Source organism: Pelophylax lessonae, assembly GCF_965119305.1.
Source record: "Pelophylax lessonae genome assembly, chromosome: 3".
NCBI classification, from domain to species: Eukaryota; Metazoa; Chordata; class Amphibia; order Anura; family Ranidae; genus Pelophylax; species Pelophylax lessonae.
The window spans coordinates 340,271,165-340,287,710 of NC_138770.1; the positions used below are offsets into that span (position 1 = coordinate 340,271,165).

Here is a 16,546-nt window from a genome sequence, read left to right on the forward strand (position 1 = left end):
CTGCATAACACTCAAGATGCACTCATCATCAGTGCAATGCTGTAGCCATCTTTCAGGTATAGCATGGCAGGAAGAGAATAATAAGATTTTACATAGCTTGATCTGGTCTTTCAATTATAGATAGCAAAATATTGTTCATCTTGTAAAAAGACTATACAAAAGAAACTAAAAAAATATCAGTTATCATATAGTCTGCTGTATGTTTATTGTTTGATAAATGTTCTAGTGTCAGGAACCTGGCGTGCCAAATCATATTAAAAAATAATAATAATAGTAAATACCACAGAAAACGTAACATTGACAGACTGGTTAATAAAAAATATATTGGTGAACTATAGTGTTGAAAAATATGCTGGAATAATCAATAAGATAAACAGTAGAGATTTTGACATTTGATTAGTCAACAAAAATGTGAGTGGTCTGTAGGGTACAGTACTTTGCACTTTAACTTTGTTTTTGCACTGCTTTACTGAATATATCTGATAGTTTTGTTTGTCTCTGACAGCCTAATAGGTAAGGCTAACAATATGTAAATAATCTATTGATTACTATCATAGCAGAAAAAACCTTTTAATCCTAGCTGGTGAGTAATCATTTTGGAAAGAAATTATGGAGCTTGTGCTACACTACATGCATTAAATTCAAGCTCTCTACATACTGAATGTCACTCCATTCTCAAGTGCATGCTTTCATCACACAAAATCAATGGCACACTTATTCTATGTTGCAAACGATGACAGGAGTTTCTGAAAAGGTTGAATTGATTTACATATTTAATAAATAATGCTACACATTTACTATGCTCTTTGCAACTTCTAAATTCCTGATTTGGCAACCGTGTAGTTTAAAATTGTATTGCATACCTGTAAAAAGTAGATTGAAATCTACAAGTTCAAATTTCTTATCAGGGTTGTCTTTATTTTTTAAAATAAGTTACAAAATATAATGATATATTATTGCAACATAGTTAGATATCAGATTAACTAGATTTCTATCATATCATATTCAGTAGCACATACAAGTACTAATGAATAAATAAATATGTTGGTAAAAGTTAGTTCTGGAATGCGTGGGGAATGGTCTAAATCTAGAGTCTTTTTTTTATTCTTGATATGTCTCCTTTGGAAGGGATTTCTTTTCATTCCTGTGGAGTCGCAGAAATGAAAAGGAATCACTTCACTGGGGCACAGAAAGCAATATCAACACTTATTTTCAGAAATATCATTTATTTTATTTTATTTTTATTTTGCTATCTATGTAGCTCCCTTAGGGGGATATTCCATAAGTTCTTGTGTGGTCACATTGTCCGATTACAATGGCACAGAGGTAATTACAGACAAGGGATGTCTTGTTGTACAGGGGGAGTAGGTGGTGGATGGATGGGAACTTAACCTAGGCCCTTATTTGTAGTAATAATGTGAATTCAAGATCAGAAAAGCTTATTTGGGTAACATAGGTTGAAAAAAGGGATCTTGTGGCATATGCTGTTACTCAAATCCACTTTTTTCAAGGACAGATTCTATTTAGGTTTAACTATATAATTTATTTTAAATAGGAAAAAAACACATGACAAAATTTATCATGTGTTGTTTTTTTTCTGTATAGTTTATATCATTCTTTAATGTCATTCCTTTAAGGTAAGTAAAGTAGGGGACATTTTATTGGGCCAATACTGTAAATAAATTTTCTTTAATAATTTTTCATTTTTATTACACCACATATGCTTTACTCACAAAGAGCATAACTAAAGTACTAAGTGCAATAGCTTGTAGCAAACCAGTTAAAATCAATTTTGTAGAAGTCAAATCATTAAAAGATATATTTTGAATGGTTGTTGTGGTTTACTGCACTTTACCACAGTAGGTCCTGAAAGTATAACAGATAACAAATAACAGATGTTTGTCTATATATGCAATATATAATATATGCAGATATGTCGTTTTCTACATTTTGAACAAAGAATGCTGGTGTATAAGCGGACCTGAACAGAATAATAATGGGGTGGGCAACTACATGGCAGATGAGGTTTAATGTTGAAAAATGTAAAGTAATGCACTTGGGTGCCAGAAACCAGAAAGCAAGCTACTCACTAGGGGGGGAACCTCTGAGTGAGTCTAGGATGGAAAAGGACCTGGGGGTACTGGTAGACAACAGACTTGGTAGTGGCATGCAATGCCAAGCCGCTGCAAGCAAAGCCAACAGAATACTGGGATGTATAAAAAAGGGGATTTACTCCAGAAATAAAGAGATTATTCTCCCTCTCTACAAGACTCTGGTCCGGCCATATCTGGAGTATGCTGTCCAGTTCTGGGCACCAGTCCTCAGGAAGTATGTGCTGGAACTGGAGAAAGTCCAGAGAAGGGCAACAAAAATAATTAGGGGAATGGAGGACATCAGCTATGAGGAAAGACTACAAGCACTGAACTTATTCTCTCTGGAGAAGAGACGATTGAGGGGGGATATGACATCAATGTACAAATATTGTAATGGCAACCCTAGCATATGGAAAAACCTAGTCAGAGAAAGGGAATACAATAAGACACGTGGCCACTCACTAAAACTAGAGGAAAGGCGGTTTAACCTTAAAATACGCAGGGGGTTCTTCACTGTAAGAGCAGTAAGGATGCGGAATTCTCTTCCGCAAACCGTCGTATCAGCAAGGAGCATCAATAGTTTCAAAAAACTATTAGATGGGCCCCTTAAAGACCACAACATGCAGGGGTATACAATGTACAGTTAACAGCAAACACACACACACATCATAGGTTGAACTTGATGGACTGATGTCTTTTTTCAACCTCACTAACTATGTAACTATGTATGAAATGTGGAATACATATAAATTAAAAGCATATAATACAATATTCCAGTAGCGCAAAGATGGAATATTGTATTATTATGTGCTTTTAATTTATATGTATTCCGCATTTCATATTATCTTTTTTAAGTAGCAGCATTGTATATTATACAGCTAGTAGACACGTGTCCTCACTGAGCGCTTGGGTGCTTACTTTAGGTATTGCGGTTTTGTAAGCTCTATATATATATATATATATATATATATATATATATATATATATATATATATATATATATATATATATATAACTATAACTATGTAACTATGTAAAAGAAAACATGAGGATGATTATTTTTTTTGATTGATCTTTTTTTTTTAAACTGTGTTTATTAAGCATAAACAATAATACAATTAATTGTATATCCACATGATATCCATTAATACAAATTAATACAACAAAGTATACATTCACAGAGCATATAAAAAGGCAGAGATACAGGCAAAAGTAATTCCAAAATCAAGATACACAATGTAAATGCTTAAAAGGAGTTACAAGGTCAACACTAGAGAGATCCTTGTGAATGTATAAACAGAATCATATGGTATATTATGCAAAATAAACTAATGAGCATAGAAAAAAAAAACCACACAAAACATCGGGAAAATATTTTTTTTTCCAGAACGGTTTGGTAACACTTTTCTCAGATTTATTTAGCCAATTTAGCAGAGAACAAATCAGTGTGTGGCGACACTCATAGCCCAAATAGTATAGAGAGGGACCAAAAAATACCAAGGTCTTATATGATCAGATCAGAAATAATGGAAAGCATAGAATCACTAATATCTTGAGTGTCAAGCCAGGGGTCCCAAATCTTATACAATTTTCTAGGGCATCCTCTAGCTTCATATGTAAACTTATATAGGGTTAGTGCTTGATTAATCATTATTTTCCACAAACCAATATGTAATAAAGTAGAGTGGGTCTGGTATAGGACAATCACCTTTCTATCATAAAAAATAAGAGTCATAGAAAAAGTTTAGAGAAAATAGAGACATCTAAGTCTTCAAAAAACCTAGGAGGCACCAATCAGGAAAACACACATTGGGTAAGTCAAACGTAGCAAAAATGAACGCTGTGACTTGTTGTGACCAAAAAGGTCTGATAGAATCACAGCCCCACACATGTGAAAAAAATCACCAGATTCCCTATCGCAATTATGGCTGGCAGGGGTGTCATGCCTGCACATTTTAAATAGTTATAATGATGTATAATACACCTATCTTAACTGGATGAGTCTGTCTCTGGCCGAAATTACCGTGTTAGCAAGGGAGTGAAATAGTTCTTTCCAATTTTCAGCCAAAAGATCTGAGACATCATTCAGCCAGCGATTTAGCATTACAGGAAGACATGGTTGGGGCCTGTCCATGAGTAAGGAGTAGTAAGTGGAAATGAGATGAGTATGGTCAGGGTGGATTAGAGCTAGTTTGAGTGTGGAATTGCCCAGTTTAACATTTTGCAGCCCACCTTGTGCCTCTGCAGCCTGTCTGAGTTGAGTATATTGAAAGGACCACCCCAGTGAGATGTGCAGCTCTTGACTAGTTGCTGGATGGTCTTAAGTGTACTCCTATCGTAAAGTTTAGGTAAATACAAAAGACCTTATTGTGCCCACAACCAAGGAGTTGAAAGGGACAGGAAAAGGGGTAAAATGGGATTATTCCATAGTGGTTGGTTAGGGGAACCAATATAACTAATTTTTGACAATAAATGCAAGCATAATTATAAAATTTCAGAGACATATTCAAGTGGTGCCAGAGTTGGTATGCAGATGGCATCTATAGATAAGGTTAGACAAGGTCTCGTATGAAGAGAGCACCACAGCCCCTGTAGCAGTGGCAGCATTGTTAAGTTTTGGGACAAGCCACCATTGCACACAGAGTAAATGGATAGTGTAATAGTAAAGACGTATATTCACAACTGTCAACCTTCCTCATGTCACAGGGAGTTTTAAAGTTTCCAACGACAATCTGGGGTTTTTGGGATGACAAAGGAAAGTAGCTAAAATGGAGTAAATTTCTGAAAAAAAAAAACCTTTTTTGGGGATATAGATGGGCGAATTAGTCAAAACATTTAAACATTTTGGGAGAAAAAACATTTTGAATAGATTCACCCTGCCCATTAAAGAAAGAAGCAAATCAACCAATTGAGCAAATTTGGTGCGGAACAAGAAAATACAGGGTGCTAAACTTTTGTCAGAAACTGTGTAAGCAGCAGTTGAATATCGATACCAGGTACCTAAAATTGGTCATGATTTGTAAGGAGCAATCAGGGGGTAGGCAAAAGGTAGGATTTGCATCTATCAGGAAAAATGTAGACTTTGTCCAGTTAACCTTAAAACCAGAATAATATCCAAAGTGCTGAATCAGCTGAAAGACTTTTGGTATGGTAAATTGTGGATCAGAAGGGTACAGCAACATATTATCAGTGTATAGTGAGTCACGCTCTTCTATTGGGCCAATATGAATACCCTTTAGTATGGAAGAGGTTTGGAGGAGTTCTGCAAGGGGCTCTATTGCCAGGGCAAACAGCAGGGGCAAAAGTGGACACCCCTGCGTAGCGCCTCTTTGTATATGGATTGGGTCTGAGATATGGTCATTAACTCTGATTTGGGCCTGTGGTTGCATGTAAAGAAAAAATGTCTAGGTTATAAAGACCTCCCCAAACTAAAAGCCTGTAAAACACAAAACAATTAGGGCCATTTGATGGAATCAAATTCCTTGTGTGTGTCTAAGGATATCAGAGCTCTGGGGGTATCCAAAGTATTTGGCTTGAGGTCTGTATTATTCAAGGATATGGGTTGATATGGGATATCAAGGATCTGGGATCTTTGGGCATCTGTCCATTTGCGGTAGCTATGGGGGGATCGATCAGAGACACATTGGTTTTCCAGCTCCATCAACCTTTGGGACAGTAAGGTGAGATTAGTAAAATTGGCTTTTTTCAGGTCCTGTACCTCAAACATACAGGGACCCCAAGCATGCCGAGACACCCAGATCATTATTCTGCCAGTAGGACCTCAGAACATCACAAAATTTGTACAGAACCATGGGGTCTGAAAGCCAAAAAGGATTTATGCACCACGTAGGCATGCCTGAGATGTAATTTATACAGAATTGTAGCTCCAAAGGAGCAGGGTCTGACAGCACTCTGGGGAAGTAGCGGGCATTAACAACTTTACTCAAAAATGAGGTAGTAGTAAAAAACATATCCAATCTAGATAGTGTCCCATGAGAAGCAGAATGATCATGGTGTCTCCAGCACCAAATATCAATAGCTGTCTGTCCAATCCTTCAAAACAACATTGGGAGTACGGGTACCTCCTATTCTATCAAGTTAGTAGTCCAACACAGTATTAAAGTCTCTGGCAAGGAGAAAGACAACCTTAGCTACTGGAAACAATTTTTGAGTACATGATATAAGTCCCTGAGAGTCAAAGGGGGAGGCAAGTACATGATAACCAGAGTGTAATAAATGTCATGATATTTAAGCATAAGAATTATGAAACAACCCAGGGGGTCAATAATCACTTCCTCCGCTCAGACGGCTAGGGCCTTTGTAATCAGTATGGCTACAGACCAGATAAACAAAATAAACAGTTGCAAGGGCAGTGTCATATTCTGGATTCAGAAGGCAGCATGGCATAACAACAGATTAAGGAGAATATGGGCAAAGCATCCCCTAAATTAAAATAACAGTGTACATAGGCCAGACCAAGCGAAGCAGAAGCATATTTTGGGGAGGTTAAGAATTGCACTTTCCCACCACTGAAGACCCTGATTTTGATAGGGTAGAGCATGCTATAAGGAGGGTTCACACAACCTTTGACTCCAGTAAAGGCAGATCTTTTTTGGGTGGCCGTGGAGAAGTCTGGAAATATAGAAAAGGTATTCCCATTGTTCTTCAATATGCCCACTGTTCGGGCAGCGCACAGGATCTGCTGCTTATCCTTGAAGTGTAGCAACGTAATGAGGAAGGGTTGAGGAGGTGCACCAGAAGATACGGGGGTGCAGAGGTACCCGATGGGCCCATTCTATAACAAAAAGTGCCAAGAAGGTTTCCTGAGGCAAAATAGTTACGTACCCTCAGACACCTGCGGAAGGCCAATAAAGCGCAAGTTATGGCATCTGAGGACATCTTCAACATCATTAATGTGGTGTCTGGCTGTGGACAGCCTGCCACATATTTTTTGCATATCGTGTTTAGGTATGGACAGGTTCACTTTAACTGAATCTATCTGTGTAGTAAGGGGTAGATTGACAGGTCTAGATAACATGCTTAAGGGTCAATTGGGCATCTATGTCACCCCTCCAAAGTCAGCTGCTGGCATAGAAGAATAAATATGGTGTCATTCTCCTCTCCCCAGTCCCTCCTCACTGGGGAAGAAGTCAACCCTGCTCCCCCTTCAGCAGGATAAGGTTTTGGTTGCAGGGCTGAGTGGGAAGTGTACTCATGGAAATGCTCCCTGATACTGATGGGAGGCTTTACGTTCAGGGCAGCTTTCTTAGGAGCAGACTCATCCAGTGTAGTCTTCTTGTGCTTCTCCCACTGGGGGAGAGCACATAGGGCCTCCATGCCACCACCATGTTTGGAGCCTCCTGGTGTGCTCCTAGGGGATCTTCCACCTGGCAGTTGCAGGGCTCTGTGCCTGATTTTAACCATGCTGGTGGGCCCTGGATAGTGGAAGGAAGCGGCGGAGGATTAAAGACAGGAGATTCGATGTGCTGTGCCAACAGGTTTGGGCTGACAAGGGAGCAGCACTCTGAAGAGCCTCTGCTCATATCCCCATCGCTGGCCACACCTCCCATTGATTATAGTTATTTTTAGGAATGTATTGTCTTACAGTTATTTAGTATTGTACTGTGTTAATAAAATTATGTAATTAAAACTTAATATGTAAACATTACCTGAAATTTAAGAAAACCTGTCAAGCATTTACATATTTTAAACTATGTATTCAGCCTTGAGGTGGTCATAGATGGATCAAAATTCAGATAGTCCAGCAGGGACCGGCCAAATTTTAATCCATGTGTGGGCACTACCACTCAACAGAAGTCGATCAATCAGAGCTGTTGAAAAAAAGCCATATAATTAGCAGCTGCAGCCAATGGCTTCTGCACTAAATTGTGTATTCTGACATTGGAGGAGTCCCCCAGCTGTCAGAATAAAATTGAAAAGCTGGGATGATTTCTCCATCTGCCTTGATTGTGTGGATGAGGGAATTGCAAGGGAATTTTAAGAGTGGGTACCATAGGATGTCTATTTTAACTGTTACTAGCTTAAACATGTATTAAATGCTTCATTGGCCACTTAGAGTATTGGTATTGGAAAAGGCTCAGCCAAGTGAGCAGGGCTCAGAGCCCAGATTGGGAAGTAAAGTGACAAGTAACAAAGTGAAACAAAATAAAAGTGGGGCAAAGAAGAAAGAATTCTGGCTAATAAAGCTAATGGCAGATACCTTATGAGGTTTTTTCAGTTAGGATGGCTGGCATGTTCACTTTCAGAGTATGATATATTTGTGTTGAGAAAAAAAATATGTATCCAATTTACCATGTAGTAAACACATGGGCTTCATTTTAGAGTTGCCTTGTGTGCCTTCTATACTCTCCCTTATCTGCATGCATTAATCAAGAAGACTACGGTATACTGGTGTGTACGTCATTATTAATCATTTCCACTGAAACAACAACATCCTGTGTTCATGTGAAAAGATGATTAAGAAAATATATGACATTTCTTGAAAGTGTTCTAACATTTTAGACATCGCAATGTATCCTTCTTTATATTATATAACATAGGAACATAAGCTACAACAATATTCAAAACTACTACTGCTGAGATTAAGAATATATGATAATCCAATATGCTATGGAGTATTTATAATATATTATAAGCATAGTCATGAAGTATTTACACTGTTGTAGCTTAGCAGTTATTTTTAGTCTTTATAGAAACTACTTTGAATAGTAAGTCCACTTTTTTGAGAAAAAACAATGCCCATTGGGTGATCAATGTACATTGCAAGGATTTTAACAAACTTTGTGGCAAATTGCTTTCTGTTCTGAAGCAACAGCTCTTTGTTAGATAATGTCTTTTTCAGAGTTGATTCTGAATAGGAGTGACTAATTATTACAAGTAGCTGATGCACTTTTAACTCTAATGAGAGTTGCAGTGTCAACATTCCTTCAGAATGAATAACCCTTAGTATCTTACAAAAATGTTTAATTTTTGTTGCAGAGGATGCCTAAAACCTGACTTAGTGCAGATTTTTTTCACAAAAGCAGGAAATTATTTTTTGGGGGGCATTTAATACATCAACTGAACATAGCCATTTTTTTGTGATACGGCACTTTGTTATTAACCTGACAATTGCACGGCTGTGCAGTGCTGTACCCAAATAACATTTCTGTCCTTTTTTTCCCACAAAAAGAGTTTTCTTTTGGTGGTATTTGATCACCTTTGCGGTTTTTATTTTCTGTGCTATAAGCAAAAAAAAAAAGGAAATTGAAAAAAAAAAACAAAAAAAACAAATTTCTTCACCAATTTAGGCCAATATGTATTCTGCTATGTATTTTTTCTAAAAAAAAAAAAATCCCAATAGGTGTATATTGATTGGTTTGCGCAAAAGTTATAGCATCTACAAACTATGGGATATTTTTTTTTTTTTACACTAATGCAGTAATCAGTGCTAAAAATATGCACTGTCAGTGTACTAATGACACTGGCTGGGAAGGGGTTAAACATCAGGGGCGATCAAAGGGTTAACTATATGCCTAGCTAGTGTGTTTGTGTACTGTGGGAGGTGTTTTTTACTAAGGAAAGCCATAGATCCCTGTTCCTGCTTTGCAGGAACACAGGATCCGTGCCTTCCCTACTGACAGAATGGCGGTATGCCTTGTTTACATAGGGTGCCAGCGGGTGCCGGTGGACATCGAGTCCATGGAAATTGCAGACCAGCTCCCGTTGTGTATAATCACAGTGGGAGTGAGTTACCAGCAGCACGCATGTTCACCCCAGACCCAGCAGTGCCAACTTGCCACAGTATAAGTATGTAATACTGGCAGCAAATGGTTAAAAAATTGAGCTACGTATATGCTGAAATCAGCACTGGGGATTAGGAGCTAACATTTTTACTTATTTTACAATTATGTGCACTGCACTGTTTGTTAAAATGTAATTTTTTTTTTTTTCAAATTATTGATTAGAGACATTTTTGTCATTATTGAAGTCACTCAGTAGTCCTTACAAGCCTGTGGTTACTGACCTGAAATATAAATGTTAGTTTCTGATCTTCTGGTTACTAAATTAAAAGCATTTTATATAGTGTAAGTTAGTGGCTGCCAATTATACAGCATACTTTATCTTTAGTTTATTTAGCTGTAATTGCATTCTCATGTAACTGAACTTACTCATATCAACATTAATTCATAATTTAACATTTTCATGGTGCATTTATTAAAACAATATATTTAACATTTGAAAACATAAATGTAAAATCTTCTCATTTTATTTAGTTGTAATCAAATTTTTATGTACATCAATGGATGTAGCTAGAGGTTCTTATTTTGCTTAGAAAAAGAACTTAGAATAGGTACGCCAATGCATGTGTTATCATTTTATTAGTCAGAAAACTCTCTGAAGTGGTCCCCTCTGATTTTATTGTATTTGTTGACACTTGAGGATGACTTCTACTTCTTCTTGTCCTGCCCCACACTGCCATCCTACTGTCCAATCAGAGCACATCGGCGGTCATTACTAGCATTCTTTTGGACTTGGTGCAGGCATGTGGGCAGTTCTTAGTCAATAAACTTGTCAAAGTGAACAACTAAAACAAATTTGTCCAAAAAGTTTTATGGGTAACAAAGGTAAAAGTGAACACACTGTGGTACCTGTTCTTTGGCAGAACATTTTCTTAAAAAAAAACAGCTAAAAGAGTCACTTTTGGGTTCATTTAGGAAACATCCAGTGGCACAGATAAAAGATGTTCGAATTTTGGAAGATGAATCTAAATATGCAAAAATAGGGACAATGCTTGATAAGCACTACTGAATTAAAGTGCCACTAAACACCGTTTAAAAAAAATATATATTGAAGTATGAATTTCTTAACTAAGAAAATTACCTTCTATTGTGCTCAATCTTCTCCACGTCTCAAAAATCCTTTTTTTTTTTTTTTATGTTGCTGTGATCTGACTTCCTGTTAGAGGATGACTCAGTCCTGAAAAGGACTATGGAATATGAGATTTGTAGTGTTCATACAGCAGTGCACAGAACTGCATCTAACATGCACTGCCTGTTTCAAACAAATGGAAGTGAGGGGAAAAAGAAGTGTCTCAGGAGCTCACAGACGACATTACAGGAAGGCGCAAAAAACAAGTTCATGGAAAATAGATTACAGTTGTGATGTGTATGGATTAATTTTGAGAGTACAGCTATTGTTTACTGACATTTTAAGCAATCGAAATCTTACTGTTTGTGAGCTTAAGTGCTGAATGCTAAGGCTGCATAGTTGTCTTCCCTATGAAAAGCAGGGATCAGAACAAGTATACATCTGCAATGTCAATGACTGTACTACTTTTTAAGGTTACACCTAGGCAGACATACTATGTAAAAAGCTTTAGCAACTACTAATGACTTTTGTTAAAGGGACATGCTGGAAAACCAGCATCTGATCAGCACTGGCTGTGAACACTGATCAGTGTGTAATGTCAAGGCGGAGTCGCCCTCTCAGAATACAAAAGCACAACAGGGAAGATTGCCACACTAACATCTCTCATGTTGGTACAGCAATCTATCAGGTTTTTTTTTTTTCAGCCTTCTTGGTTGAACGAAAAATAAAAAAAACACAACTAGCAGTGTGTACCAGGCTTTATTAGTATACGTGATTTAACCCCTTGGTGAGGGGAAAACAAATAGTAATGCCTGAACACTATTTTGCAACTTTGATATGCATTAGTGAAACTGTGCATATCATCACAACTACATAGTGTAGCAAGGTGAATTATACCTAATTTCTTTCAGAACAAATTGGGCTTGCTTTTAGTGGTAAATGTTAATGGATATCCCCTGACTTTTTTATCAAACCCAAATTGTAATTAAAAAAAAATGTATCTGTATATTTTTTTCTATTTCCATAACATGCCACCAAACAACTACCCAAGATAAATTATCCTCCTCCTGACAATTGGAGCAATACAACATATCTGAATGGTATTTGTTGTTTGTATAGGTAGTGGGGCCCAGAAACAATAGTGCACGTTTTTTTTTGTTTTTTAATCTACCTTAAACACACTGACACTAATTTAAAAAATGCTTAAAAAATTACCCAAAATATATTGGCCCTGACCTTTGACTCCAACCTCTTCAACCTTTGACCCTGACCTTGACCTTTGAGCATAACAATAACCCTAACAATGACCTAGATCAGATCTTGATATAGCAATTTTTTCTTTGTTTTTCAATTTTTTTGCACACATTTGTTTGTTTACATCTTTCTCCCATGCATAAAGAGAAAGATACAATGTATCTTTCTCTCTATTTTGAAGAGAAATAAAAACATGGGGTGGGCTTTACAGTGACTGATTACTGTGATAAACAATCAGAGTGAGCCGGGAACTGAAAGTCCAGATTTCAGATCATTAGTACAAGAACCAGAGCTCTAGATAAGAGCATGGTCCCTGTGCTGGGAGCTTGTTGTGTGGCACACTCTGAGCAAAAATATGGGCTCACGAATACAGACCCACTTCCTTGAGGCTGAATATAGGTGTATTGGTGGTGTCAAGGGGTTACATTTCTATACAATACTTGTTCCTGTTATCCTGTGTGGAGTAGTTTTTAAATGATTGAATCTGACTTGAACTTCCTATGACTCTCCATGCATGGAGAGAAAGATACAATATATCTTTCTCTCTATTCAGAAGAGAAAGAAAAAAATGGGGTGGGCTTTACAGTGACTGATCACTGTGATACTCAATCAGAGTATCACAGTAATCCAGGAACCGGAAGTCCAGAGTTCCAATCATTAGTACAAGAACCAGAGCTCTAGATAAGAGCCTGATCCCTGTGCTGGGAGCTTGTTGTGTGGTGCACTTCCAGCACAAATATGGGCTCACGAATACAGACTCACTTCTTGAGGCTGCATATAGGTGTATTGGTGGTGTCAAGGGGATACATTTCTATACAATACTTTTTCCTGTTATCCTGTGTGAAGTAGTTTTTAAATGATTGAATCTGACTTGAATTTCCTATGACTCGCCATGAGTTCGGTTTTAGTTAGTCAGCACTATGCTGGTTAAAAAAAAAAAAAAAATCCCATTTGACTCAACCAATTGGATGTAGGGGATTCAATTGTATAAACCTTTGCATGTGAGCAGAGTTATTTAATATGACAATAAATGCTGAAAAGTACAATCATAGATATATTAAGTGTTAATCAAATGTACTTTTTAGATGTTAGCTAGTTACCTAGTTTTTCAGGTGACTGTATGGGTGTGTATGTTAGACTGAAAGGCCTCTTACAAGTTGCTCCATAATTATATTTGTGCATGACCTAAACAGCTGGGTTATAATGAATTTTTACATAAGATATAGTTACATAGTTAGTCTGGTTGAAAAAAAGTCCATCTAGTTCATCCAATATTGCCAGAATAGCTTTACCTAAGGGCTCCTTAGGCAAAATGTAGGCATTGTAATATGGTAGTTGTCTTACTTTTTAAAAGACTTTGATTTAATTGGCTTGATTGATAAAATTCAGGTCAACACACTCAATATGTGACATGCAAGACTGTTTTTAACACGATGCAGTGTAATAAATTGGTGGGAACTCTACTGAAAACAAAGTCTTTTCTTAATGCATTTGGCTGCAGTGGAAAAAACAACAAATTGCAAAGCAAAACATCTGGTGGGAATGAGCCCTTAAGCATCCATGTATTTGAAAGAACATTTAGACTTCTTAATAACAAAAATAACTGAAAAAAGTGTATGTTTTTTTTTTAAATATTCTCCACTGTGGTTTAAATCCATAAAGTTTACTTTAAAGGCAAGTGAAAAACTATCACTTTCAATGCAATTTTAATGCCATCAAACACTTCTGCTTGACATAAACCCTTTCAGTGCTAGATGGTAATTGAGAATTATAATAACACACAATTGTGGAAACTGCATGCATGTGAAATGATGCATTATTTATGTCACATTGTTTTGTACTAAACATTTTAACATGCTGTAGTAGCATTAATGATACTTAAGGCTGTATTCATTTTTATTTGTTGTCTTGTATACAGGTGAATCTGGTGTTGAAGAGTGGTCCCAATGGAGTACATGTTCAGTTACTTGTGGTCAAGGGTCGCAGGTGCGAACCAGAACTTGTGTACCACCTTACGGGACACACTGCAGCAGCCCCTTAAGAGAAACAAGGGTTTGCAATAACACTGCCCTCTGTCCAGGTAGTGTTAGTAGCAGATCTATACAAATTTGGATGTTGTGAATATGTTTAATGCCAAAACTTTAATATATTTTTTTCTTTGGATATTTTAAGTATACAGTTTTATATTACTTAGAATTTAACAGGAAAAATGTCAGTTATACATTTTTGAAAGTCAACACGGTCATCTAACACACAAAACTATTTTATTTTCAACGCTAAGTATATGTAAATCATAGAAAATGCAGTAGATTTGTTTGGCATTCTAAGGGATATATTTATCAATAATTGTGCTGATATTTGTCCATAATTTGCTTAACCACTTGCCGACCGCCGCACGCCGATCTACGTCGGCGGTCAGCCCCCTCACAGGCAAAGTGACGTAGGGCTACGTCACTAGCTTGTGAGGGTCTAGGGAGCGAGCGCGCGCCGCCGGAGGCGCGCTCCCGCTCCCGCGTGGTCACGGACCCCCCCGCACGTGTGACCGGCGGACCCGATGTCCGCCGGCCACTCTGCGATCGGCGGGGAAGAGGGAGAAAGTCAGGCAGCTTGTGTAAACAAGCTGCCTGTCATTCTCCCCTCTGTATGAGAGCTGATCATATGGATCTACTATGTAGATCCGTTGATCACTCTGCATACAGCTGAAGCCACAGCCAATCACAGTAAGAATCACGCCCCTAGGGACACACACAGCCCCTCCCTTTCAAATAAAGTTAACCCCTTCACTACCAGTGTATTTTTACAGTAACAGTGCATATATATAGCACCGATTACTGTAGAAATGTCACTGGTACCCCCAAAAGTGTCAAAAATGTCAGTCAAGGGTCCGATCTGTCCGCCGCAATGTCGCAGTTAAAAAAAAAAAAAAAATGACAAAAATCTTTCCCTTAGCCAGTAAACGCAATAACTTTTGCGCAAACCAATCAAAATACGCTTTTTGCGATTTTTTTTACCAAACATAGGTAGCATAAAACAAATTGGCCAAAAATGTTAAAAAATTTTGATTTTACATTTTTTTTGGGGGGAATTTCATATAAAAAAAAAGGGAAAAATATTGCTATTTTTGAAAAATTGACGCTCTTTTTTTGTTTATAGCGCGTGATAAAAAAATCGCACAGGTGATCAAATACCGCCAAAAGAAAGCTCTGTTTGTGGGAAAAAAAGGACGCCAAATTCGTTTAGGTACAGCATCGCACGACCGCGCAATTGTCCGTTAAAGTCACGCAGTGCCGAATCGCAAAATACACCCTGGTCGTTTAGCAGCCAAATCCTCCGGGGCTTAAGTGGTTAAAATGCATCGGTGAACATTCACCAATTTATTAAGCCAAATTAGTGGAGATTCATCCAAGATTAACCCAGATTTAACCAGTGGACAATACTTTTCCTGACATTCAACAACATCTGTTTATCAATAGAAAAAGGTCTTTGCTGTAACATTAACCCTAAGAAAGAAAAAGGTGTATGTCAACCCCTGGTTTATGGTTTATTAGCATTACATTTTCTACAAAAAATACAATGATTGCATATGGAGAGTGCTGAACCCATTCTTTAATACATGTTCAGCACTTCCAGTACATTTTCTTAATAAAAAATATGAATTAAAAAAACAGTATGACTTCAATCTCCAACCAGTCTAAGCAGGGGCTGGTAAGCTAAAAGGCCTGCAGACTAGTAACCCCTAGCAATTAAACTGCAAGCCAGAGGGTGCTTTGAGAGAAGTTCTTGCCCAAAAATTGGTCTCCTCCCAAAGCACTAGTGCTTGATGCTAATGAGTGTCAGACTCTTCAGCAGCTACAGAACCCAGGATGGGATGTCAGCAAGGAATTTCCTGTATATCACCTATCTGTTCCTCCCCGAGGGGCAATTTGGTGGGTACTCTCTTCCTTGTGACTTGATTTTTGGATTTTATGGAGTTTCAGAAAAAGTAAAATGTGTGGAAAATCTCAATAAATCTTACTTGGGTGAATACCTGCGAATTATTCACTTGGCAAAATGCCCAATTAATCATTGATAAATACGGCATACTCCAAAGGCTTCAAATTGCCTATAAATTATCAGAATTGAAATGAATCGCAGTTAAAACCTATATGCAGCCTAAATAGCAAACTGAAAAATCAGCACATGGGACATACACACAGTCACAGTAGGATGTGTTCTTTCTGTTGATACCTCTTTTAGATAAAATCATCCTTTATCCATGATCCTTACCAATGCCACTGTAATAGTTCAGTGTGATGGGGGCTAATAGAACTAAGGGCTGTCACAGTTTC

The 16,546-nt window shown here is 37.5% G+C and overlaps 1 protein-coding gene across 4 annotated transcripts in view; it reads left to right on the top strand.

The window, feature by feature from the left end:
• The window catches only part of ADGRB3 (adhesion G protein-coupled receptor B3), a 1,221,611-nt gene that overhangs the window by 420,575 nt on the left and 784,490 nt on the right, over positions 1–16,546 (top strand). For 3 of the 4 annotated variants that reach the window (XM_082251903.1, XM_082251901.1, XM_082251902.1), the window contains exon 4: positions 14,137–14,298. The exons of the other annotated variant lie outside the window; for it this stretch is intronic. In XM_082251903.1, the coding sequence (XP_082108029.1) occupies positions 14,137–14,298 (162 nt within the window). The remainder of the gene's footprint in view (positions 1–14,136; positions 14,299–16,546) is intronic. 4 annotated transcript variants of the gene reach the window in all.